Consider the following 27084-nt stretch of genomic DNA (forward strand, 5'->3'; position numbering starts at 1 on the left):
ACAGGTACCTGTAACAATATGAAGAACATTTGAAGGCACAGAAAGCAATATAGTAGACTCTATACAATATGATTCTAGTTTTTTGGAGATTGAGGATTGAACCCACTGGTGCTTAGCGACTGAGCCACATCCCCAACATTTTTTTTTAAACATTTACTTTTTAGTTGTAGTTACACATAATACCTTTATTTATTTGTTTTGTGTGGTTCTGAGAATGGAACCCAGGGCCTTGCACGTGCTAGGTGAGCGTTCTACCACTGAGTGACAACCCTGACACCCCCAACTCTTTTTATTTTATTTATTTATTTTAAAATATTTTTTAGTTAGAGGTGGACACAATATTTTATTTTTATGTGGTGCTGAGGATCAAACCCAGTGCCTCACACATGGTAGGCGAGTACTCTACCTCTGAGCCACAACCCCAGCCCTCTTTTTATTTATTTATTTATTTTTTGTGGGGTGTAGGGGATTGAACCTATTTATTTTTTATTTTGAGACAGGGCCTCACTAAGTTGCTTAGGGCTTTGCTAAGTTGCTGAGGCTGGTCTTGAACCTGCAATCCTTCTGCCTCAGCCTCCTGAGTTGCTGGGATTACAGGCATGTGCACCCAGCTTGATTTCAGCTTTACAGATGAAAAACAAGGAAAATTAATATATCCTTCAGGGCACATACATGTATTCAATAATACTGTTGAAAAAAAAATGATGATTTCCCCAGGGAGATAGGGGTGTTACTTAGAGCTTTTAATAATTTTCTAGTTCTGGGGCTGGATGTAAATTTATGAATGTTATGCTTGTGTTTAGATGTGCTAAAACATTTAAAATTTGTTATGTGGTAACATAAATGTGATATATATTTATGTATGTATGGATCATTTAAATGTGATATGTATTTTTGTATATATGGGTCATGTATCTAAAAACACAAAGAATAGCTGCAGAGGGCTGGGGATATAACTCGGTTGGTAGAGTGCCTTGCATGCTTAAGGCCCTGGGTTTTAATCCCCAGCACTACAAACAAACAAACAAACAAACAAAGAATAGCTGCAGTGTAAGAATTGGGGCTGGGGGCTGGGCATGGTGGCTCACTCCTGTAATCCCAGGAGTTGAGGTGGCTGAGGCAGGAGGATCACAAATTCAAGTCAGTCTCAAAATAAAACAAAACAAAACATAAAAAGCAGGGAATGTGGCTCACTGGTTAGGCAATCCTGAGTTCAATCCCTGGTACAAAAAAAAAAAAAAAAAAAAAAGGATTGGGGGGTTGGGGGTGACAAGTAGGGCCTGCTAAAATCACAGAGAATCCAGGGATGGAGGGGAGAAGCTTATGTCTGATGTCTATGCTGAGAGGAACAAAGTCAGGGGAAGCAGGGCCAACAGTGATCAGGGAAGGGCTGACAGTCAGCTGTACAGGGCCTCCCTCTTTGATCCTGTTGCATTCCTTTTCCCTCTCAGCTTCAGTGGTCCCATGAGCATGAGGTGGCCTTTTTCATTCCTGATATTTCAGAGGAACATGATCCTAAGACCTCAATCACATGAGAGACAGGTCTCTGGGTCCTGCCCTCCTCTATCCCTCACCGAACACTCTGGCATCCTCATGTTCTCGGGAGGTGGCCCTGGAGGTGTTATTAATCAGTGTGGGCTGTTTTTCACTCAACTGGGGATAGAAATCATGAAAAGGCGAAGCATAGCTCTTTCTGATGATCCCAGCTCTTAGTGTTAACAGCTAATCTGAGAATTCTTTAGCTCAGTTGAGATATAAATCACAAAGAGGCAAGCAATATCATCCGAATGAGGCTTTATTGGAGTGTGTGCTTGAGTACAAGGGAGACAGTGCATGGACAGGTTTCCTGAACCGTTTGCTGAGGACACCAGGAGCAAAACTAACACAGAAGGGGTGGGATCCGGTAGGCACAGTCAGCTATTGCACCTGAGCTCAGAATTTCTGCACACTTGTTTTCAGATCTTTGTTCTCAGCACCAGGTTTTTCCCTTGACACTGGGATCTGCACATGTGCACTCAGTCTGTCTGCACTCAGCTTGCAAAAATGAAATGCTTACTCTGCCACCCCCAAAAGGTCAGTTAAGTTCAGGCCCATTGTACATGTAAAGGTTGCTGGAAAGCTTGGGGAAGGAGTGAGCAGCTCCTGAACTTGGTCATTGGTGGAAACAATTATTTAAAAACAACTTACATTGAGCAGGAAACCTTGGTGGGGGAAGCAGGGCCCTCCTTGCTGTTTCAGAAGCAGGACAGCCAATAGGTCCATCTGCCTGCTTTCCACTGCCCTGCCACAACATTGAAGGAGGTTTATTGCCTGTACCTATTTTAGGTTCTGGTCCCAATGTCAGGCTCTGATGAGTCCTGACCCCAGTCACAGAGCAAGTCTTCCTATTCTCTCAGCAGACACTGGTTGAAAGCCTACAGTATGGCAGATGACATTCTAGTGTTGAGGATATAGGCACAAGGAAGACAAACAAAAGTCCTTGTTCTTACTGAACTCACATCCTGTGCAAAATATATGGTATGCTAATGATAGACACTAAGAAGGAAAATCAGGAAGGGGGAATGGGAAGTGTGGGGAAGTGAGAAAAGCAGAAAGCCTCATTGAGAAGACGATTTTGAGGAAGGACCTAGAAGGGCTGAAGGATGAGCCATGTGAACACACGAGGAAAATGTATGCTAAGCTGAAGAAATGGCTGGTGAAAAGCCATAAAGAAGGAAGTTAAGAGGGGCTGCGGAGCTGGAAGGGAAAGAAGGAGTGGGAAGTGGAAGAAGATGAGGTCAGAGAAGTGAGTGGGTGGACTGAGGACAGGCCCAGGGGAAGAGAGGACAAGGGTTGGGCAGGAGTGAGGGAAGAAGTCTCTAGAGAATGGCAGGTCCTAGTGCAGGAAGGAAGCAGCAGGTATGGGTGAGATGGGCATCACAGAACATGGGTTCTTTTTTTTCATTTTTGTAGATGTTGATGGATCTTTATTTTATTCATTTATTTATATGTGGTGCTGAGGATTGAACCCAGTGCCTCACACATGTGAGGCAAGTGCTCTACCACTGAGCCACAACCCCAGCCCACCTTATGGGTTCTTGCTCTTGGCTTTGGGAATGTGTACCCCCCACATACCCACATTTCTTTCCTCCCATTTTCCCAATCCCAGCACAGACTGGTTATGTGATCTGAACAGTACCCTTCCACTCTCTGGGCCTTGGTTTTCTGTCTTATTCAATGAAACTTGGATCTGTTAATGTCTGCAGGTCTCCTAGCTCTGACTTCTGGCACTTTGTAGCCTCATGCTATGATCCCTCTCCATCCTGCCCCTTCTTCAGCTGAGATGGGGATAGCAATGGGACAGGAACAACTCCTAGTCCCAGGCAAGACCCTTCCAAGGTTTTGCAAAGGTTTGATCCTCTGCCTGGTGATCTCAGCTTGGCCAAGAGCCTCTTATTCCCTGTCTGGCTCACTCTCTCTTTCTCCTAGGGCTTCTAAGGAAAAATGGCAGTACCCTGATCTGGCTGGTTTTACTGTTTCCTCCCTCAGAAGGGTTCCTGAAGTTTAGGTAGCAGCAGCCATTTTAGGCTCAGCCCTAGGGCTGATAAAGCTGTGGCCACTCCCAATTGTGCAGCCCAATTTTGGCTTCACACCCATTTCTGCACTGGTCTTAGAGTGGGAACAGTACAGCATAGTGATTTCAGCCATTCTGCATATAGCAGGGGCTTATGCTGAATACACAGAAGCCAGCCTGCCTGGATTCAAACATCTACTCTGCCACTCACTAGCCATATGACCTCAGTTAAGATGGGATAATAATCTCATTTTACAGAGCTGCATGAAGACAGGGGAGTATATGTGTTTGCTGTTAGCACTATGCACCCTCTTGTATCTTCATGTCGTCAGGCCCATCTTACAAGGAAGCTAGAGAGATGGGCTGTACAAGGAACTCTAGCCTTGTCAATGTGTCTCTGAAGCCTGTGCATTAACCTGGTACCTGAAGATGTGACCTTAACTAGTTTGTTTGGTTTTAAATTGTGAAATATATTTTGTAAGCAAGGGTACAAATAACATATAGGAACGGTGAAAATAACAATAAAACACTTAGGAAATAACGACCAGGTGCAGGGGCTGGGTTGTGGCTCAGTTGGTAGAGAACTTGCTTATCATGAATGAGGCACTGGTTTTGATTCTCAGCCCCACATTAAAAAAAAAAAAAAAAGTTCAACAACAACTAAAAACAAAACAACCAGGTGCAGTGGTGCATGCGAATGTTCCAGCTACTAAGGAGGCTAAAGCAAGAGGATTAGATTGCTTGAGCCCAGGAGTTTGAGGTCAGCCTTGGCAATATTGGGAGACCCTGTCCTAAAGCAAACAAACAAAACAGTAACAAAAACAATAAAATTTCCCAAATTTAAAACAATCTAACACTTCAATGTCTACCACTGAACTTTGGGTGGATTATTTAACATTTCTAGGCCTTAATTTCTTTACCTGTAAAGGAGGATAATGGATAATGAAGTTCAGTGAAAGTGAAGTGCTTCAGGTTTAATTCTGCCACTAGCATTACCATGTGATGTAGCAAGGCTGGGTGGAGTTTGCAAGAGTTCATAGTCTTGGGATTCTTGTTTGTGTCCAGGGGCCAAGGTAGAAGTGCTAGAGGGCATCTGTAGAGGTTACTCTGGGTCCTGGAGGAGGACTGGGTGAGTGGAGGCTGTAGGCTGAGAGGCTGGGTCAGGGATTGAGGGAGAAGACACAAAACTCAGAGCCATATACACCCAGGCACACTTAAGGCCATAAATCTTGAACTGAGTCTCCAGGGACCCAATAAGGCTGATAAGGAGAATTCCTCAGATGAGGGCTGCAACAGGTCATGGGATGAGCCCTGCCAGGCCCTTTAAGAATGTGTTCCTGCCTCCATTCTGTCATTCCCTCATATTTGTCCTGGCCTCTGGCTCTAGGTCAGAGGATAGCAAAGAAAAGATGATGCACCAGGCCACTCTTGTTCACCAGGGACATGAGGTGGGTGTGCTGCAGAAGCAGAGAGCCATGGTAGAATAGGAAGCAAGGCAGACAGTGGATGGAGGTGCCACTCCTCAGCTCTTCCATCCTGTTCTCAGCTCCCTGTCCCCTTGATGATAGAATGCTCAGGGCTTAGTCCTTGTGCCTCTTCTCTTTCCCCGCCCTCCAGTTATGATCTCATCAGCATTTAAATACCATTATATGCAACAAATCCCCAAATTAGATCTCTAGCCCAGTCCAAACTCCAGACTCCAGACTCCCATGTATAACCACCTACTGGACAGATTTTCATCCCCCAAACCTGCTCCTCCCACATTCTTTCCTATCTCAGTAAATGGCAAATTCAGTCTTCCAACTGCTCAGGCCAAAAACTTTGAAGTCATTCCTGACTCCTCTTCTCTCTCTCACATCCCACATCCCACATGTCAGTAAATCTCTTAGGTGTTACCTGCAAATGTATCCAGAATACAACCACTTTCACCACCCCGGCTCAAGTCACTATTGTCTCTCTGATTTCAGCAGTGATCTTCTTTATTTATTTATTTTTTCCACCTCTCCAGTGCTAGGGATCAAATCCAGGGCCTCATGCATGACAGGTAAATGCTCTACCACTGAGCCATATCCCCAGCCCTACGGCAGTGGTCTTCTGACGGTTTTCCTTAACCTCTTCCCTTGCCCAGGCATCTAGTCTCAATATAGAAGCTAGATGATTATTTTTAAAAATGTGTGAGATCTTTCCTGTCCTAAATCTTCCAGTGGCTGACAAGGCCTGACACCAACAAATTCTGTTACCTTTCCAATCCCTGCTACTCTCCCCTACAGCCCGATGGCCTTGCTGTTCCTTCACGGTGCATGTTTCCACTGTAGAACCTTTGCAATGGCTGTTCCCTCTGCCTTGAATAGTCTTCCTTCAGATATCTGCATGCCTTATGTTTTCCCCCTGTGCCTATGCTCTGTATATCAACAAGTAGAGAGAAGGCAGTATTAAAAGAAAGAATGCAAATGTGATAAATTTTAAATACACCGGTTATAAATGCCACTCAAATGTTTTAAATAAATAGTTTTCCTGAGGCAATGTGAACTCTCCCCCACCCATCTGGTTTGGGGATCCATACTACACCCTAGTGGTCATTGTGAGAAAAGTCCTATCCTCTGGTTATTCTGCTTGGGGTTACAATATAAGCTTTGTTCCCATTTGACCTGACCTGGGCCATCTTGCTCCAGGGACTCCAAATGAGCTGTCCAAGTTGCCTCTGCTTGGCATGAGAAGATACAGGAGTTCAGTAGGAATTTCAGATCCTCAGTTGTCCACTGAGTGAGCTGGGTAAGTGATCTAACACTCCCCACTAGTGAAGGGGTTTCAAATACATACTTTCTGGGGCTTTGAGGAATGAAAAAGAACATAGAAGGCACTGGGTTGAGTACCTATACAGTTCTCTATAACTGTTATCTACTTTTAGAAGACACTCCTGGACAAGTGTGAGTAGATGAGGACTTGACTCACTCATGTTGAGTGAAGTGGGTGAAGGGAGTACATGGTGAGGTGACTGAAAGCTACTGTCCTTGCCAAGGCAGTTGACTACTGTTGTTCCTCCCCTGACCCCCAGTAGTTACTTGCTGAGGCTGTCCTGGTATAGGCTTGAGGCTTGACTATGCTGATGCCATGTGGCATGGGAGACTCTCTTGATCTTTATGACCCAAGCGTTACCCTCAAGATAACTCAGGGCAGCACATGGGCAGGACCCATTACCTCAGATGCAGAAACCAATGCTCATTGTTAAGAAACTGCCCAAGGAGAGGATTGAGGCAGCAAGACAGAAATTCTATATATTTAGCTTTTTCTTAGGTTTTCCAGGAGGCTGTGCATCAGAAAAAGCAACCTCATAAAGCCTGAGCTCAGGGCAAACCTGGTCATGGGCAGGACTTCCCACATGAGCTCTGTTTGCAGACGTCAGAGAGGCAAACAAACTCAATTTTCTAAGGATTCATCTCCCTCCTGGTACAGGATGCTTCTAGGTTGGCAAACACAAGGCCTAATGTGGCATGTCTCTTCTTGGATTAGCCTTTGTCGGTAGAGGGGTCAGAGTGGCTTTGAGAATCTCCTGGGGATCCTTGCACTCTAAAGGCCATGGAAGACAGTATGGGACATCCATGCTAAAGCTGTCTGGGGTTTGGGAGGCAGAACTTTCCCTTGGGTTGTGGGTGAGTAGACTAATGAAGAGGTACCCTGGCAAGGTTCTCTTAGGAAACAAGGTCCCCAGGCTTTCAGGCATTAAGCAAGAAGGCCAGCATCATAGGAAGGGCATCCCCCAACCCCAATCTTAAATCTACAGGACCCAATTACTTGGACTTTGCATTTCCCTTAAGTCTGACATTCCATTTTCCCTTCCCTGATCTGTTCTCAGGCCTGGCTAGGACAGGATCCAGAGCTGTTTCAGGCAGATCCTGCAATCAGGAAGGCCTGCTTCATCTCCAGTCCTCCACCAGCAGTCCCACCCATTGCATCAGACTGGCACTGCTGCTGAGAGGAGCCAGTCCTGCAAGACAAGCCAGAGGGAATTCCAGAGATAAGAGTTTGGTATCTGGAAAATTCTGACCCATGAAAGAAATCCTGTTAAGAAAGTGTAGGACTGGAAGGGGGAGAAGACAGGACCTGATTCTCAAGAAGCAATGGTGTGGGATCCTGGTCCACAGATTCCCTTAAAACACAGGATCCAAGTGTAAAATTGTATTCAAGACTGCTTGTGCAGTGAAGAATCAGCCAGACCTATGAGAAACAGTATTCCCTTGCTGAGGTGGCCTGGGGCTCCCTTGGAGCTCAGAAGGGGGCTGGTTCCCCTGCAGACCCCAGGCATCATATCCTAACTCCCTCATCTGAATCTCTTCTTTGCAGGGTCAAATCTTATCACCCTCATCCTCTTTTATCTGGATCTCTAGATCACCTCTGCAGCCTTTTGGTTCTGCTTCATATATCAAAACTGCCCTCTGATCCTTTTCACACACTTTTGCCTAAGAGGCTTCTCTAGAACAGGGTAGTAATATAAGGTCCATGGTCAAATCAAGCTTGCTAGCCAGTTGTTGGCAGTAATCCCAATAGCTGGGGAGGCTGAGGCAGGAGATCATGAGTTCAAAGCCAGCCTCAGCAACGTAGCGAGACCCTGTCTCTAATAAAATATTAAAAAGGCCTGGGGACGTGGCCCAGTGGTTAAGTGCCCCTGGGTTCAATCCCTGGTACGAAAGGAAAAAAAAAAAAAAAAAAAAAAAATCTAGCCTGCTGCCTGTTTTTGTACAACCCATGGGCTAAGAATGTAATTCACAATTTAAAAATCTTATTTGTGGTGATAGGGATTGAACCCAGTGCCTTATGCATGCCAGGCAAGTGCTGTTCCACTGAGCTACATCCTAACCCAAATATCCTCATGTTTTTCCCTGTCCCCCACCAGAGCTGGGGGATGGAAGCTTCATGCAACCAGGCAAGTGCTCTACCACTGAGCTATATGCCCTACCCTACAATTTTTAAATGGCTGGGAAAAGGTATATTTTGTAACATATATAAGTTACAAGTGATTTTTCTTTAAAATTTTTTTTAGTTGTTGATGAATCTTTATTTTTTTAAAAAAATTTTTTGTAGTTATAGATGTACAGAATGCCTTTATTTATTTTTATGTAGTGCTAAGGATCAAACTCAGTGCCTCACACATGTTAGGCAAGTGCTCTACTACTGAGCTTTAGCCCCAGCCCCTGGACATTTATTTTATTTATATGCCTCACACATGCTAGGCAAGCGTTCTACCACTGAGCTACAACCCTAGCCCCCAAACGTGATTCTAAGTAAGGTGAGATTATGTACTATCTATGGCTGTGTTCACACAATGGCAGAGTTGTCTGGTTGTTAACAGAAACTGTAAGTTGCACAAAGTCTATTACTCTAGTTGCTTACAGAAATATTTGCTGACTGTTGCTCTGGATTAGGAATTTTGACCATGCTGTTCTACTTAGAGTTCATCAGTGGTTCTCATCAGCTGACACATCTACCTTTCCAGTCTCATCCCAATCTGAACAATTCTTCCTCAAGCCCCAGCACATCTGCCTCTCGTAGTCCCAATACACAAATGGCATCTGGAAAGCATGCAGCCATTCATAAGGAGCAGCCTGACAGGCATTCCATCCCTTTATTTGGATAGCATTATGGAGAAATGCTTACCAATTTTTCCAGATACCAAATGTAATTTTCATGAACTTTGAGTTCCTCTGATGGATCAGGCACCTCCACATCTGCTATTCATTTAATCCTCACAACCCTGATGAGGTAGGTGAAACTTCCACTCCATCAAGTGGCAAGTTGTGTAGCAGAGCTAGAACCTGAAGTCAGACCTCTTGCCTCCTGCCGATTCTGAGATGCCTTCACAGAGTTCACTCACCTAATCCACCACTTTAAAGACCTAACAGATGCTTGTGGTATTTCTGTTGTGTGTAGGGTCACAGACCCTATGCTAAATGGGCCCAAAGAGAGGAAGTTTTGTTGTTTTCTGTCATTTATTTCCAGTTGACTGTTCCCATGCTATAACTCAATCTTTCAAAGTAGGTTGGGTGAGGACCAAAGGGAAACCCTGCTCTTCTTACAAAAATGCCTGAATTTGGAATTTCACAACTCAAATTTCCTTTTGCTGCTCTGGGGATCAAGGTTTGTTTTGAAACAGAAGGAAGCTGCTGGAAATCTGGTCTCCATACTAGAGGGTTACCAATGCAAAGGGAGCCAAATTAATTTAACTGTTGACACACCTGCTTTAAAGGAGCCTGAAGAATGCCTCCAGTGGGCTTCTGGGCATAAGCTCTGGACTATCCACATACTTCTTTGAATATTCAGAGGTCCAGAGCTCAGAGAAAATCAACATGGCTGTTGAAGGCCTAGGAAAAAGCAATGCAGGACAGTTGTCTATATGAGACTCTTTATCAACCAGAGAGGAGTTAGGATTACACTAGTCAGTTCATAGAGGCCACAGTGTGATCTGGTAAAAGGAAAAGCTTGTTCTATGCCTTTTATTATGGGAGATGGCTAAACTGTCACTGGACAGGCTCAGTGATGTGGTATAAGAAGCATCAGGAACTTGAGAAAATGGAATTCTATAAAGCAACCTGACTTTCTTGCAGGTCTAGAACTGACAGCATTAGGAAACATTAAAAAGAAGTTCATCTAGATAGCTCCAAGACAGCTTTTGGCAAAATACAGTAAGACTTAGGAAAGATGGTTAGGTTTAAGATGACAGGAGTGATTTCAAATTTGGTGTACAAATTTAGTATTTGGTATTTCAGGCTGAGAATTTGCAGAGATCTATCTGATGTTGCAAGCATTTTCAGGAGGAGGAACAACTGGGAAAACTGAAACTATGACTAAGTGCCATGAAGCCAGTTTTGGGCAAAAATTCTGATTTGTCCAAATAAAAACCAATATTCCCCCAACCCTCAGAGCAATCACAGTGATGATTTGAGGAGACTCTTTAAATATATCACTGAAAACCTAGTGACCATACAATCAGAGATCTGGCCATAGCGAAACACTTTATACATGTAGGAATAGACAAGGGGATTTCTGAAACACTCATGCTTGGATGTATCAGTACAAGACAGCACATGAGGCTGTGGTCTGCCAGGCAGTGAGGAACAAGCATGATTTATCTGCTGGCAAATAAGTCTCCACTACATCTAATTATTCTTTTATCTAAGTGCATCTTGATCTCAGTCCTGGACATCAAAGTAGTCAATTACTGGCTCCTTTGCTATCTTCTGTAAATTACTGCTTCCAGGATTCCTGAAAAGCAAACAAAAGAACAATCAATCTTTTCTTCTTTGGGGGAAAGAGACTTCAGAAAGTTAAGGATCAGCAGATTAGCCACTTGTGAAGCTTTGATAAGATAGAAAGGCAAATTCGAGCTGGTGGTTATTGAAATTTGGTGATGGGTACACAGGTGTTTATTAGTTAATACCATTCTAACCTGAAAGTTTCTCCATAACAGTATTTTTTTTTTTTGCACTGGGAATTGGACCACATTCCCAGTCCTTTTTTTTTTTTTTTTTAAATTTAGAGACTGGGCCTCACTAAGTTGTAAGTTGTTGAAGCCTTGAGCTTGCTATCCTCCTTTCTTAGCCTAGTGGTTGGCTGGAATCACCGGCATGTGCTGCCATGTCTGGCCTTCCATAGTAGTTTTATAGAAAAATCAAATAAGTTAAAAAAAAAAAAAAGGTAGCATGGCATAAATAGGCTAATGAACAGTGTTCATAAGAGTCCAGGCTGCTTGGTTTCCAGGGGTAGAGAGGAGCTGGCTCTATGGAGCTACATGGCCCTTGGCTGAGGCTGAGACATAGAAACACCAATTGCTCTGACCCTCATGGTGACTCTGTAAACTGCTCTTATTATCCTTCCAGAAGTTTTGTGCAGGAAGTACAGAAGAGTTACTGCTAGGACTTCTGAGTGGAAGGCCAGAAAGGAGTAGAGACTCTCTAGGTTTCAGAGTAACTTTCAGACATGCTGCCTTGGTCATAATAGAGCAGCTGGGCTCCCCTCTTGACAAAGGAGAGGAAGAGAGCAAGGATATGCTCTTTCCCTGCTCCTGTTTGAGAAAACATCTGGCAGACTTGCTACTTGCCAACTTGTTTTCTTCTTTAAATCATGAATGTGTTTTTGTGGTAAAAATAATTCAAGCCACTTAGTAGTAGACAACAAAATGTGGAAGTCCTCACTCACCCTCTTCACTGCCCAACTCTTACCCCCAATCCCACTTTCATCTCCAGAGTGACTATTGTTAATTATGTGATGTTCCAGTTCTAAATCATTAGATATGACAGACTAAATCCATTTTCTACCTATATTGTGGAAATTATGTCCAGTCACTGTACTCCCTGGAGCGAAACTGGCATTACAAACATCAAACTTGTCTTCTGCGGCTTAAACAAATGTGTCTGATAGCCAAATAAACCTTATATATTTGAACATGGCACCCTAAGGCCAAGCCCAGAGAGGCCAGTAGTGGCTGGTGCAGCCCAGGCCACTTCAGCCTCTGATGGCGTCTCTACCAGCCAGGTCCCTTTGGAAACAGCTGAAGAATTCTTACTTGTCTGTCTGCTGTCTGTGATGAGGAATTGGTGGTGGAGGTCGTGTCTGCATTTCCCTTTCAAGCACACCTGTCAGTGTGGTAGGCGGACAAATGGACTTCCCCCTGAGGAGTCAAAAAACACAGTAATGAACAAAGAGGATCACTTGTACGGATAAGCAGACAGTCAGAAACTCAGTTTGTGACTTTGGCATTATAATTGCTGAGCACTCTCTACTATGACCTGTCTTCTCTTGGGCATGGTTACTTGCATTCAACCCCATCTCTTCCACCTACCCCTGCTGGGCCTGTTGCCTCATGTTACACTTCACTATTCTTCCTTGGGAAATTCTGACTCCCTTAGGTTCTTTTTAAAAAATTTTTGTGATGCTGGAGATCAAACCTAGGGCCTTGCACATGCTAGAAAAGCTATATTTCCAGACCCAACTTAGGTTCCTCCCTTTCCCCTTCTGGCTCACACTACTGCCTAAGTTTCCTTTGATGGTAAAATACTGTTCACATGGTATGTCTTGAATCAGAGTCCGGCATTTGTTCTATTTCTCTCATGCTAGGAAGATGATGCCAGGGAGGGACAGAGGGAGGAATAAAAGACAGAAGGGAAAAGGGACAGATATGATGAAAAGGCATAACTTTAGGCCCCCAAGGTCTGTTCCCTCTACCTACAGAAATAAATCCTCTAGCATCTTCCATAGATTAGGGCATACATGAGGCTTTGGGTATATGTGCCTTATGGAATGAAGCATGGAATTCACACTCTGGCTCAGATCTTCAGGTCATAATGAAAGGCTGGCCCAGCAAAGTAGCTTTCCCTTCTATTCTTCCAAAAGGAAGAGACAAAAGGAAAGCAAATCCCAATAGATCCTGCCTCCTGGGTCCAGTTTGCCTTGCTGAGTTCTTCCCCTGACAGATCAACCTACCTGATGGCAGTGACTACAACGTTACGCTTTGGTTCACTGTCATAGCTCACGCTCTCCAGACCATAAACTTGGGCCAAGTCATGGATGATTCGGCGGTGGTCTCTGTTCATGGGAGGGAAGCTGTGGCTTTTCTTACTATTCTTTCCCTATATTGAGGAAATAGATAACTGATTGATAACATCATCTTAAAAATAGAAAATGCTTATAACTGGGCTGGGGATATAGCTCAGGCCTTTTTATTTTGAGAAAGGGTCTTGTTAAGTTGCTGATGCCCTTGAATTTGTGATCCTCCTGCCTCAACCAACTACCTGAGTCCTGAGATTACAGTGGTGCGCAACTGCACGTGGCTTTGGGCCTCTTTTTAAGGAGTCTACTTGCTATTACTCTTTGAGCACTAGTCATACAAAGTTTTATCTTTATCTAAGAGTTTCTGTCCTGACTTTGGAGTAACAAAGAAGGTGTGTGCTATCTAACACACACAGCCCTCTGAGATCTGAGGGCTTTGCAGGAGTTCTAAATATTCTACTTAGTCATGTGACTATCATTCCTTGTCCAGAGTTTCTTCGCCCCCTCTGAGGCACTGAGCTGTGATTTTTATTAACATTTAATTTGACTGCATATTATTTTCTGCAATGACTGAACCTAGACAAGCTTCCATGGATGTTATAATGCCTGGGTTTCGGGGAAAGATTAGAATCCTCAAGCAAATTATGAATTTTTTCTACAACTACTCTAGGCTGATGGTGTTTCTAGGACTTGATCTCTTATCAAGCTGGCCTTAGAGGAATGTCCAGTTGGATGTTTTGACTTCAACCTTATTCACAGCCTCCACAAGGGTTTCCATTTCCTTCTCAACATCACTGACAAACTTTAAGTCCTTCCTGAAATGAGAAACCACCAGTTAATTTTGTTTGTTTCTGTTCTTCCAGGAATCCCTTCCACTCACCCTCTGCCTATAAAGTAGCATACAATGTACAATGCTGGCAGAAAAGAAGTCAGGAACTGTCAGATAGCAGACAGCCATGATAAAGGGGAGGGAGGGAGGGATGGAGGGAGAGGGAGAGAGGGAGAGAGGGAGAGAGGGAGAGAGAGAGAGAGAGAGAGAGAGAGAGAGAGAATATGAATATGAACAAATATGAGAAGAGAAAGGAGGAGACATAGCCATCAGAGCACCAAGAAACAGGAGAAAAATAAGAACTACTACTGACCCAAGTAAGAATCATGTAATTGTGAGACTTGGATGGACAGAGGTGAAATGTGGCTCAGAGATGCTAAGATTTAGTCTACTCTAGCTCTTGATAGGCTCCAACTCCAACCACAGGGCACCCCCCCACACCCCGCCAAAGTTCAGTTAAGGAAACAGTTTTGAAAAACTAAGGCAGGATTTTTATTAAACAACACCCAATCTTTTATAATAGGTTAAATAAACTTTGCCTGCCTTAGTCACAGAAGGAGTACATATTAGTTTCTATGTTAAAATACTAAATACTCTCCTAAGCCATTATTAACAGAAAAAAGTTACATACCTGGCATCATCTTTCAAACTATCACTGAATTTTGATCCTGAAGAACGTATATTAAAAGGATCAGAATCATCACTGATATCAAATGCCTCTGCTAACCTCCTGAAAATGAGAGAAGTTTTTGCAAACATAAGGAAAGGAGCAGAGGAAACTATCTTATAAAGCAGTCCTTCCTTACCTATAGGAGATATGCTCCAAGACCTCAAATGGATGTTTAAAACTCTAATAGTACCAAGCCCTATGCATGCTATGTTTTCCTATACATACATATCTATGATAAAATTTAATTTATAAATTAGGTACAGTAAAAGATTAATAAAAAAAAAAATCACAGATTTTAGCAATGTTAACATGTGATTTTTTTCCCCCTTGAGAACTTTTACCTTTTTTTATTTATACACTTATTTCTTCTCTTTGGCAAATCTGAATTGCCAGGCACTACTCTTGTGCTTCAGAGCCATTATTAAGTACAATTAAGTGTTATTTGAACATAAACATGTGATATTGCAATAGTCAATCCAATAACTCAGATGGTTACTAAGTGGCTATTAGGTGGGTAGTGTATTCAGTGTGGATACTGGACATAGGCGTGATTCATATCCCTCACATGATGGAGTGGGGATGGTGTAAAATTTCATCAGGCTATTAACAACAGAGTGAAATTTAAAATCAGTAAATTTTTTACTTTTGGAATTTTCCATTTAATATTTTTGATCTGCAGTTGACTGTGGGTTACTAAAACTGGAAAGCAAAACTGCAGATAAGGGGTGACTACTGTAATAATATACAGGGATTACAATGTCCTAAGTTCCTTATATATTAGCCATTTGATTTCAGTAAAATGGATGACTAAAAAAAGAAAACAAGATGTGGTATTGTCTTCATAGAATAAAATAAACAACAACAACAAAAAAAAACCTATGTGGGTCTGAGCAAGCTGAATATTAGAGATTTGTATTATTTGGGGAAGAGAAGGCTGGTTTATGACATTACTGGAAATGGTCAATGGGGAATGACTTTCTCTGAGGCTTAACATAGGAAGGTAGCTCTATGGCAGACTGCATATTTAACATGCACAATGTGTTCGGTCTGATCCCCAGCGTCAAAAACAAAAAAACAAAACAAAACAAAAAAACCCAAATCATAAAATGAACATATAAACACCAAAATTAAAATCCCATCACCAAAATCTGGAAAAAAAAAGCAGAAAGAATTTCACTGGGAAACATACATACCATATTTGTGTTTAAGACACGGTTTCCTTATCTTGCCTAAGCTGGTCTCAAAACTCATGGGCTCAAGTGATCCTCCTGCCTTGGCCACCTGAGCAGGTGGGTTTATAGACAAATGCTATGCAATGGCTTAAATTTTCTATTTTTTTTTTTTAAACAGTCTTAATTTTCAGAATTCTTGAAGGGAGATCCTTTGATGTTTTTATTAGTAGGCCACCAATTCAAATTTAAACACTAATTAAAAACCTGTCTGTGAGCTGAATTTGGCTTGTTAGCTTTTGATTTTTGCAATAGAAATATACATATATTTTAACTTTAGATTGAGTTTTCTTTTTAAAATTTGCATTTCTTTTCTTTGGTAGATCACTTGTCTAGCATGTGCAAGGCCCTGGATTCTATCTCCAGCACTGTGCCAAAAAAAAAAAAAAAAAAAAGCAAAAGCCAGTTTAAATCAGTAACTAATATTTACTGGGCAACTACTATGTGTCATATGTGTCAGGCTTGTGACAAGAGCCTTATATGTCTTCCTTAATTTTAATATATTAATCCTCACAAAAACTCTGGGAAGTAGATATTATTATTGTCACTAATATACAAATTTTTAACAAAAATTAAAGCTTAGGGAGAATATGTGACTTGCTGAAGGTTATAAAGCTACATAATTTGTAAAGATAGGATTCAAATCTAGATAATCTGACTCTGGAGCTCTGGACAGCTCAGACTACTATATAATATTACCACTCAACTACACAAAGACATATTTTCATATTTTGGACACCTGTGAATTTAGAACATTTCTGAACATCTGGGACTCCTACTTCACATTTTACAACTAAGAATACTAACTGATGGTTATTAAAAGGGCATGGGTTTGAATAGCACTCGCTAGAAAATTGCCATGAGAGTCACAGCAAGGGAACTTTGAACAGCATTATTGCTGAAAGCACTGTAGTTTGGCACAACCAATTTGAACACTTGGAAGAATCTATTAAAGCTGAACATAGGCATACTTTATTAATCAACAATTGTACTCCTAAGTTTATATCCAGTGGAAACAAATATGTATATATAGCAAAGCAAGAATAAAAATATTCTTGGGGGCTGGGAATGTAGCTCTGAGGCACAGTGCTTGGAAAGTAAGTGCAAGATTCCAGGTTCAATCCCTAGCACCTCACAAAAGAAGAAGTTCTTAACAGCATTATCTGTACAGCCCAATAGCAGAATGGTTACTGATATATTAATGCGATAATATGCAAAAACGAAGATGAATTCAGTGCTGCTACTTGCAACAACAGAAATGAGTGTCACAAATGTAATGAAAGAAACCAAACACAAACCATATGATTTCATTTATATAAAGTTCAAAAACAGACAAGACTCAAGCCAGGTCAAACAATTTTGTGGGTTACATGAGAGGACTCTGATAATTTTCTACTTCTTGACTTCAGTATTGTTTATACCACTGAGCCCACTGATCTTTACACTTACATGTTGTACTTCAATACAAAGAATTCATTTTTTTTAAAAAATTTATTTTTTAGTTTTAGGTGGACATAATATCTTCATTTTATTTTTATGTGGTGCTGAGGATTAAACCCAGTGCCTCATGCATGCCAGGCGAGGGCGCTACCACTTGAGCCACATCCCGAGCAGAATTCATTTTAAGATTGTTACCTCTGTTGGAATCAGGAAGTTGGCCAGTCACTAAATAATTATGTTGTGGCATCATGCCCAAATCCACCCAGCTCATGCTTCTGAAATATGCTGAAACTACCTGAATAGTTTATCCTTAGACAATTCAATATTTGATGATCATATTTCTCTTTCTGACAGCAGTGAAGGACTCAGAGTAGATGTTGAGTGACAAAAGGGTTGCTTCCTCCCATTAATTAATAGGGCTCAGTGACAAGTAGATAACAAGCTGTTGAAACCACTTACTTTTTCCTTTCCAAGGCTGAACACTCCTCATCACACTCTAGCCTTGATAAGCAAATGAAAAAAAATTAGTCAGGACACAGGTTCTACAGTTCCTATCCAGCTTAAGAAAGTCTTACTTAGATCACTTGAAGACACAGCAGACTCTTGCCAAAGGACTTTTCTTCAGGCCAGCTTGTGAGGCTTGTGAGGTCAACTACTTTTTAGGTTTCATTAGCAACTCCTGCCCTGTGAATCTCATTGTTTCCCCTGGTCTCTAGGTTATGGGAATCTAGAAGACCTCAATGGGCATGTTCTCTGGATGCTCTGCCTTCAAAATGCTCCCCAGGGACCCTTCTGGCAGTCCCACCTCCCTTCTTATATTATATTTAGCCACCACTCTGATTCTCTGTTTTCCTGTGGGCTGGGCTGGGCACATCTAGGACTCTGCTTCCTTTATCAACTGTCTAAAGTGAAACTGGAAAATATCCTCTGGTCTTAGCTACATCTTGAGTGGGACTCCTTGGGTTTGAAGTGGGTATGGTCTCAACATCAAAGTGTACTGAATACCTGCTGTGAGTGAACTCCATTGTGGGAGACTGAAATAAATGAATGTGCCCTACCCATGAGAAACCAAGTCTAATTAGAGAAAGAAGGCACCTTACACATTTTTAAAATTACCTGGCTTGTTGAATTTCCTTCTTGGTAATTAACTTGCTGATCTCCACTGAATCTCCAAGCTGCATGTCTGTTATTTTAGAGGCCATAGAAATAGCAGCTATTCTGAAATATTGAAGAGATATTGCAGTTTCATAAGAAATATTTCAAATATTGCAGTTTCACAAGAAACTCCCCATGCTAGAAACACAGAACACTGCTTTTAAAGCCAATCCACCACAAGATAGTTTGTGTGGCCTTGGAATCCTATCTTACAAACTACCTACTGTTTGTGGCATGAGTCCTCACTAGGTTTTAAGCAGCTACACAGGAAGTGATGAGGTAACCCAACTCCTCAGTACACCTGAGCATCAGGCCAATGCCCAGCACTCAGCAGGTTTTCATAAATAGCCAATTTGATGTTTGTGTATTTGCAAAGTCCTATATCTAAGGCCTACTTCAACATCTAATCAGAGACACCTACACCAGTTATTCCCTAACACCCCCATCCCTGCACTCAGATCCCTGTATGACCACACAAATTCCAAGACTTTAAAAGGCTAAAAAGATCCCTCCCAGAACAATTAGAAAAACTTGACTGGGGAAGGGGCACCTATAGGCAGTGGGATATTAAAGCAATTTATCTAACTTCAGGATATATTTTCTTTATCTCATAGTTTAATAAGACCAAAAGGGGGAAAGTGAGAGAGAGAGAAGAAAAAAGATTCTCTTACTTTTAGAAAACTTGCAAGGATCTTCCAATAAGCACATGAATCCTCTTCACCTACATCTACCAATTGTTAACATTTCTGTAGCACTAACCTTTGATAGGTACTGGATGCTTCAGAGCAAATCACCATTTCTTTTCTTCGTCCACATTCACACTGTAGCTCTACCTGAAATAAAATTAACATGGAATGACTCTTAGCACATGTGAATCATGTGTTAAGCAGGCTTTGCTTCTAAGAGTTGTTTTAAACCAAATCATGGCAAGAGAGTCAGTGAGCAGCCACATTCCAAGATGGAAGAAGCTAACACATGTGCATTTTCTTTGTTGTGTGCATGTGTTAATGGGATTGAACCCAGGGCCTCACACATGCTAGGTAAGTAAGCACTCTACCACTGAGTTACACCCCCATCCCCTTTAAAAATTCATTAATTTATTTTTGGCTGGGTGTGGTGGTACATGCTTGTAATCCTAGTGGCTTGGGAGAACAGAGGCAAAAGGATTGTGAGTTCAAAGCCAGCTTCAGCAATTTAGCGAGGCGCTAAGCAACTCAGTGAGACCCAGTCACTAATAAAATACAAAACAGGGCTGGGGATGTGGTTCAGTGGTTGAGTGCCTTTGAGTTCAATCCCTGGTACACCCACTCCGACCAAAGAAATTTATTTTTGAGACAGGGTTTTGCTAAATTCCAGAGGCTGGCCTTGAACTTATGATCCTTCTGCTTCAGCCTCCTGAGCATCTGGGATTATAGGTGTGTGCCACTGTTCCTAGCTAACACATGTAAATTGAAAATGCGGTAGCTGACATGCTAGGAGGGATGTGTCCTATATATAATGCCCCTTTCTAGAAACTACTCTGTTCTTAATCCGGCATGAAGGCTCAGAATGAAGTTTATACCAGAGGCGGACACTTGCACTAGGGGCAACCAATTGAGATCTAGCCAATACCACCAGATTCATCTGCTTTCACCCCTTCTAGATGGCCTTGCTTGATTCCTCATATCCAGCCAAGTTTCCTACATGCTCCCACAGCACCCTCTCTAAGGATATAACTACTCCTCTATGATACCATATCTGATCTATCTGATTAATTACTTAGTATCTGGACCATCAAATTATAAGGGACCATGTTTATTGCCTCATACAATTTTTTTTTTAAATACTCAGACATTATACATTTATTGAATAAATGGAGTTTACAGGGTCTCCTGAGAATGTGACTGAAGGGAGACACAGAATGTGGTCAGATGACAGTAGGGTATCTGCTGAACTAAAAGGCCATACCAAGTTGGCAAATAGAAATCTTTATGATTTATACCATCTTTCTCTTGCTACCTTAACTTGGACTTCCTTGCAACCAGTGTTTCCTGACTGATTAAGGTTCATGGCCAGGGTCTGCTTAGTCAGTTCTGGATTCACTAGCAGCCCCAGAGTCAGTGTTCCATCTGAAGTCAGAAATACCCACCTTGGCTTTGCAAGCAGTCACTGGACAGGGTGAGCTGGGGTGGCAAGATGCCATACATGGGTGGCCACAATCAGCTCTGGGTGTGGTGCAGGGCTGTTTGCAGGCCTCATCCACAAGACATTCTCCTTTATGACAGAGTCTCTGACACTTGTGCATCCCACATGGTAGCGTAGCACTGCAGGGTAATCCGCAAGAGATATCAACCAGATGACAGGGGATGTTGCTTCGTAACTAGGAAAGACAGAAGTAGCCAGATTCTCATCTCTGTGTGGGATGTGGGGTGAGATTTAATTTACCTTTAGAACATTTTTGAACTTTGCTCTTTTTTATTTGAAAACAATTAATTTGATTTTCAAAGTCAAAAAGGAGTAGTTTGACAAGAAAACAAATGTGAACTTTAATAATAATTATGTTTGCTATGATCTAAAAAATTTGTGGCAGCAGCTAATTGTGACCTGAGACAAACTTTCTAAGATAGGCAACAGGAAATTAAATCAGATAACTAGGAAGTACTTCAAAACTGCTATGACTGGGCTGGGTTGTAGCTCAGTGGTAGAGCACTTGCCTAGCACATGTGAGGCACTGGGTTCGATCCTCAGCACCACATGATAAATAAACAAAAGTACTGTGTCTGTCTATAACTAAAGATACTTGAAAACAAACAAACAACTGCTATGACCAATAAGGAAAGGAAAAAAGGAGGAGCATGAAAATAAGAAGGCAGATTAGTGGTGTAGAGAAAGGGAACAGAGGGTAAGGGAGGAGGAGGGATGAGAAAAGGGAGGAACTGTGGAATGAAACTGACCAAAATTATATCATGTACATATATCAAAATATCACAGTGAATTCCAACTTTATTTCTATCTATAAAGTGCCAATTAAAAAATAATAAATAAATAGAAGAAAGACCAGTATAGTAAAAGAAGGGACGGGGAGAGAGGAGGGTAGGGAAATACAAAGTACCAGGGACTGAAATGGAGCAAATTATATTACATGCATGTATCAATTATGTCAAAATGAATTCACTATTATGTATAACTATAATGCACTAATAAAACATCATTAAAATAAAGAAAAAAACATGGGAAAACTTTAAAAAACCAAAATTCTATGACTAAACTGGGAGGATCAGAAGACATCTTGCTTTTTCAGACTATGAAGGCACCAAGTCGACAGACTAACCATTTTACATGTTGGGGCTGGGGAGAATCTTGGCCTAGGGTTCTGAGATAGGTGGCAGGACTGTTTTATGTGCTTAATATTCAACTCTCCTCACATCTTCCAAATAATTGTCTCATAACTTCAGGCAGCCCTGTCATTTAAAAAAATTAAGAGGCAATAGTAACCCCCAATTTATTTTTTCTCAAGAAATTGTATGGTTCCAGATTTCCCCACTGCAGGAAAAATGTCTTAAAATTTTACTTCTGTGGAACCAAAGTTTACTCTCACATAGTCACTCAAATTCCTTCAAGAACCCTCAAAATGAGGAATACACTTCAACTTCAGTGACATATAACTTTTGAAGAGGACATATGTTTCCAATTGTTTTGGAATTAGTATTCGGGTAGACTATAGTTCCTAATCATTAAACATTTACCTATTCTAGTACCAGGGCATAAATTCTGGCTAATGCTCTATCCTCTGTCATATTCTCCCCACATTGCTTACCTACCTCCTCATGATCATTCAGTATGTTATTTCCCCCAAATGCCTTCAAGACCCTTTCACTCCTTCAGTATTCTGTATTTTCCATATTACTGCATTTATAATTGCCTGTTTTCCTGTCTGCTTCCCACCCAAGTGAAGGTCGCACAAGGGCAGGGTCATGTCAATCTTGTTAACTTCTTTTTCTTTTTGGTACTGGGATGCTTAACCACTGAGCAACATCTCCAGCCCTCTTTATTTTTTGAGACAGGGTTTCACTAAGTTGCTCAAGGCCTTGCTAAGCTGTTGAGGCTGACCTCGAATTTATGATCTTATTACCTCAGCTTCCTGAGTCACTGGGATTATAGTGTGTGCCAGTACGCTTGGCTAGTTAACTTCTTCAAACACACACATACATATACATATATATATATTTAGTTGAGATGGACACAGTGCCTTTATTTTATTTTTACTTGGTGCTGAGGATCGAACCTAGTGCCTTCCACATGCAAGGTGAGCACTCTACTACTGAGCTACAACCCTAGCCCTAGTGTTGTTAACTTCTGAATATGCCAAACCTATTACCTAGCACATAGTAGATACTCAATATTTGTTGAAAGAAGTGTGGCTAAGTCATCAATACAAAGATGACACAAAGATGTCTCAGAATGGATAAATTCGCAGAGGAAGTGAGATTTATAGAGGAAATAAATATGAAGGACTATGACTTGAGAACTACTCACAGGAAATAAGTGGAGAAAAATATGTCCATCAAGATAAGAAAATAATACTAAAAGCATGTTGTTACAGATGTCAGGAGAATTTCAAGAAATGTTACCTAATGTGTTATGGACTAAAAAGATCAGGTTACAAAACAATATTATCTTAGTCAGAGTAGGGGAAAGTATGTATCTGTATCAACACATGCCTGGTAGATTATACACCAAGAATGTTAAAGGATATATATCTCTTTCTTGGGCTGGGCTCAGTGGTAGGAAGTTTGCATAGCAGGGTTCATACTGGGTTTCAATCCCCAGTAACTAATTCCCTTCTCGCCCACCTGTAAAGTACTCTCTTGGAAGCAGAACTTTATTTTCTAAATTATCTATGATAAATATGCTTTTTAAAAAAATCTTTATTTTCATGTGGTGCTGAGGATTGAACCCAGTGCCTCATGCATGCTAGGTGAGCGCATTACCTCTGAGCCACAACTCCAGCCCTAAATATGCATTTTTAAAATAGAAATTTCAAGCATTTAAAGGTTTATAGTGGACAATGCCAAATATGGCTTAAAGATTAAGAATGAGAGTAGAAGTCCTTCAGGGTACTGGTAATAAGACTGGAGGAAGGCATTTGAGTCCAGTGGTTGGGAATGGGGAGTTGCATAGGGATGAGAGAACAAACCGGGCAACTAGGATACAGTCCATTTCTACTCTTATTGAAATACTTCTTCCTAAGCTAGTAACTCCACTTTCATGCCAGTTAACTTAGAAGTTCTGTTTTTGAACATAGCATGTGTTCTCAAGGTCAACTAGGCTGAATTTCATTAGTTGTAATGAGATTAGAGAATGATAAAACAGACTCAAACTGCTACCTACTCAATGATTTCACTTTTGTGATATTCTGGAAAGAACCTCAGTATTGGGACAGACAACAACAACAACAACAACAACAACAAAAAAAAAAAAAAAAAAAAAAAGGAAAAAAGTGGCAACAGAAAGCTTCTTCTTGGAGGAAGTTTAGTTTGAGAAATGATCAACCTGAGAGAAAACTTACCTCATGTTTGCCCATGCACCACTTCTGAGTTAGGAAAGTACAAGGGGGACATTTCTCCTCACTATGACAAGAATGATATACTGCAGAAAAAGAAAGGTAATATTAGGTATGATTTCTTTTTTTTAAAAAATTAATTAATTAATTAATTTTTTAGGTGTAGATGGACACAACACAATGCTTTTATTTTTATGTGGTGCTGAGGATCGAACCTGGGTCCCGCCGGTGCTAGGCGAGCGTTCTACAGCTGAGCCAAAATCCCAGCCCCATTAGGTATGATTTCTAAGCAAAGCCACACATATATGCCATTTATAACATTTACGTGTTATAACATACGCATGAAGGTCTATATATTGTAAACAGCATATGAAATAGAACATTTAAATTCTGGAGCAGGGAGTATTTTTTCTAAGTGGACAGAGGAACATAAAAAGCACCTGGTTTTACATTAAAGTGTTGAAAGATGAGATGAGTGGGAAAGAGAAACCAAATCAAGATGGGAAGAAATGTGCCAAATCCCAGAAGCAGAGAGGTGACAGCTTTCTCACCATCTACTGCAGACAGTCACCTGGTCTGTTCATTTTACCACATTATTATTTTCACTCTACCTTATGCTACAACTGCTCACTGGTACACAGATACCTTTGCCATGTATTCCATCTAAAATAATTATGCTGACTCCTTTCGACATCATTATTGTCAGTAAGAGGTACTTCACTAAAACTTGTCCGCTACAACAAAACTTTTCTTGACTGACCACACTCTATCCTAAGCTCCCTCACATTCTCTGTAAGGCTTGCTGCCATGCCATCTGGTTCATGCACATACAAGTTGGTTGTGTTGTGTGTACTTAATTACCATTCTCTTCCTCCCAGGGAAAACACAAGAACCTCAAAGCTATGGGTTTTTAAAAAAATTCCTCGGAAGCTTTGATACCATGCTGAATATACAACAAACACTCAAGAAAATGGCAATGAATGCAGAACAAAAGCAGGCCAAAACAACATAATTCACAAGCAGTTAAGTTCTTACTAAGGATATTACCCAGCAGGTTTTGAACTTCGTTGAAAAAAGGGGTTGGGGTTGTGTGTGGCCTGGACACTTACTTCATGATTGTGTGAACACTGTAGTATGAGTTTATAAACTTTGCTGGGAGAGCTGGACATCCTAAGGTTCCAGGGAAGAAAGGGACTTTTTATTTCATGAGGAATTTGCTTATTCTTTTTAGTCTATTAATTAAAAAAAAAAAAAAAAGAGGTCTATTATTCTAAGTCTGAATCATATGATCAGAGTTCACTGAAAGTATTAAGTCTGGGGCCTTGATTATTTTAAGTTTGTCTCTGAGGCCTGTTAAAATGATAGAAAAATAAAATAAAACAAACAATGGGCACAATACAGTCCTAGGAAAAAGCAACTGGACTAGACATATATGAAAAATGACTGATGTCAAGTAGTTTTTGGGGTGGTGTCAAAAGCAGTTTATCAGAGAAAAAGTGGAAAGAACTCAAATGTCCAGCAACACAAGACTGATTAAATAAACTGGCCGATTCATGTAACAGATACTCTATTGTCATTAAAAATCTATATTGGCATTAGAGTGTTTGCCTAGCATGTATGAAGCTCTGGATTCAATTTCCAATTACACATATACCCCATATTGTAGAAAATCTTAGTAATACAGAGAAAAATGTATCTAATTCTTAGGAGATGATATAATTAACAACTTAATGTTAACCTTTTGACTTCATTACTTTTATTCTTGCTTTATTTTATTTAATATACATTGCTTCTGTAACAGCAAAAACTCGTTATTTTATTTTTTAACTGTAGTTGGACAATACCTTTATTTTATTTATTTATTTTTTATTTTTTTACAAGGCCTCGCACATGCTAGGCAAGCGCTCTACCACTGAGCCACAAACCCAGCCCCTCAAGTTACTCTTAATTTTGTCAAAAGATGTTCAACTTTGAAATATGCACCAAAAGTGGAGGTCACAAAGAAAAGTCCTTGAAAGACAAGACCAAGTAGGGGTTCTTCCACCCTTCTGGGTATGTCTGAAAAACCACAGAATAAAGCAATAGACTTTGCTGTGGGTCCAAACTGGAGCCCTGATAATAGACTCACCTTCACAGAAGCACAGTGAGCAAGGGACAGCTATCTCAGCATGACCTCAGTACATGAAGACAGTTACATGGCAACATGACATGGTATGAGCAGGCTGTGAGGTAGGGAAGATGGGACTCACCTGGATGTTCACATTCATGGATTCTGGCACAGGTTTGGGTACACTCTGGAGGCCTAGTACCACAAGGAACTGGAGGGTAGATCACTGATGCACCACAGTGACAGGTTAATTCATCAAAACCTGGTAGGTAAAGCAAAAAATCCTTTTTTAGCTTGGGATGTGGATGCCATATTAAATGAAGATGCACACACTTATTGTTGTTTGTGGTTTTAGATAATTTGGAAGAGGGCTATTTTAAAAATAAAAAGGTTTCTATTTTATTAAGCTTTTATTTTATTAAAGTTGACTGGGTGAAAAAGGCACAAACAGATATCAAGTGTTCTACTTACCACTCTGAGTCTAATAACTCCCCAATACTTTTCCCAACACATTTGTATTAGAAGGTTATATTAATGACTATGAGTTTTTACTATTACAAATTAGTTTTTACTATTACACAAAATTTGTCAATATTTCAAAGATCTGAATAATCCAGGGAATATTTATCTGCCAAATGATCAGTGTATTGTATTATAAAATCATGCATGGGTAAAAGATCCATTCAAAGTACAAGAGAGACCAATGTATTTTCATGTGACAGTATAAAAACAATACTAACTCATGTCGTTTCTGTAATGAAGTTGAATTTTGGTATAACACCAAAGAACAGTATCCACAATTATTCAAGAAAGTTTAAAAAACATTCTTCACTCTTCCAAATAGCTATCTATGTGAGGCTGGATTTTTTTTTATATGCCTCAACTGCACTGTAACAGATAAAATGCAGAAGCTGATGAGATTACAGCTATCTTGTATTAAGCCAGGCATCCAATAGTGTATTTTTTTCAAAGTAGAGATTTTCTAAAATTAAAAAAGTGATTAATGTTAACCTGCAATG

The 27084-nt window shown here is 40.8% G+C and overlaps 2 protein-coding genes across 5 annotated transcripts in view; one reads left to right on the forward strand and one right to left on the reverse strand.

Annotated features, from left to right (window-relative positions):
- The window catches only part of Aqp7 (aquaporin 7), a 51294-nt gene that overhangs the window by 17944 nt on the left and 6266 nt on the right, over positions 1 to 27084 (forward strand). The window contains exon 8 of one of the 2 annotated variants that reach the window (XM_076845912.2): positions 6226 to 14053. The exons of the other annotated variant lie outside the window; for it this stretch is intronic. Within the exon in view, the coding sequence (XP_076702027.2) occupies positions 6226 to 6238 (13 nt within the window). The 3' untranslated portion in view covers positions 6239 to 14053. Of the gene's footprint in view, positions 1 to 6225; positions 14054 to 27084 lie in introns of those variants that run through there. 2 annotated transcript variants of the gene reach the window in all.
- Nfx1 (nuclear transcription factor, X-box binding 1) overlaps positions 1778 to 27084 on the reverse strand; it is a 68698-nt gene continuing 43391 nt past the window's right edge. Inside the window, exons 14-24 of one of the 3 annotated variants that reach the window (XM_076845906.2) lie at positions 26208 to 26327; positions 23965 to 24044; positions 20545 to 20775; positions 19176 to 19249; positions 18378 to 18479; positions 17721 to 17762; positions 14554 to 14652; positions 13842 to 13908; positions 13028 to 13173; positions 12111 to 12215; positions 1778 to 10810 (exon numbers count right to left, since the gene is read on the reverse strand). In XM_076845906.2, the coding sequence (XP_076702021.1) occupies positions 10738 to 10810; positions 12111 to 12215; positions 13028 to 13173; positions 13842 to 13908; positions 14554 to 14652; positions 17721 to 17762; positions 18378 to 18479; positions 19176 to 19249; positions 20545 to 20775; positions 23965 to 24044; positions 26208 to 26327 (1139 nt within the window). In that variant the 3' untranslated portion in view covers positions 1778 to 10737. Of the gene's footprint in view, positions 10811 to 12110; positions 12216 to 13027; positions 13174 to 13841; positions 13909 to 14553; positions 14653 to 17720; positions 17763 to 18377; positions 18480 to 19087; positions 19250 to 20544; positions 20776 to 23964; positions 24045 to 26207; positions 26328 to 27084 lie in introns of those variants that run through there. The other 2 variants (XR_013090363.1, XR_013090364.1) reach the window with 2 other exon arrangements.

The sequence above is a fragment of the Callospermophilus lateralis genome, chromosome 2 (assembly GCF_048772815.1).
Source record: "Callospermophilus lateralis isolate mCalLat2 chromosome 2, mCalLat2.hap1, whole genome shotgun sequence".
Lineage (NCBI taxonomy): Eukaryota > Metazoa > Chordata > Mammalia > Rodentia > Sciuridae > Callospermophilus > Callospermophilus lateralis.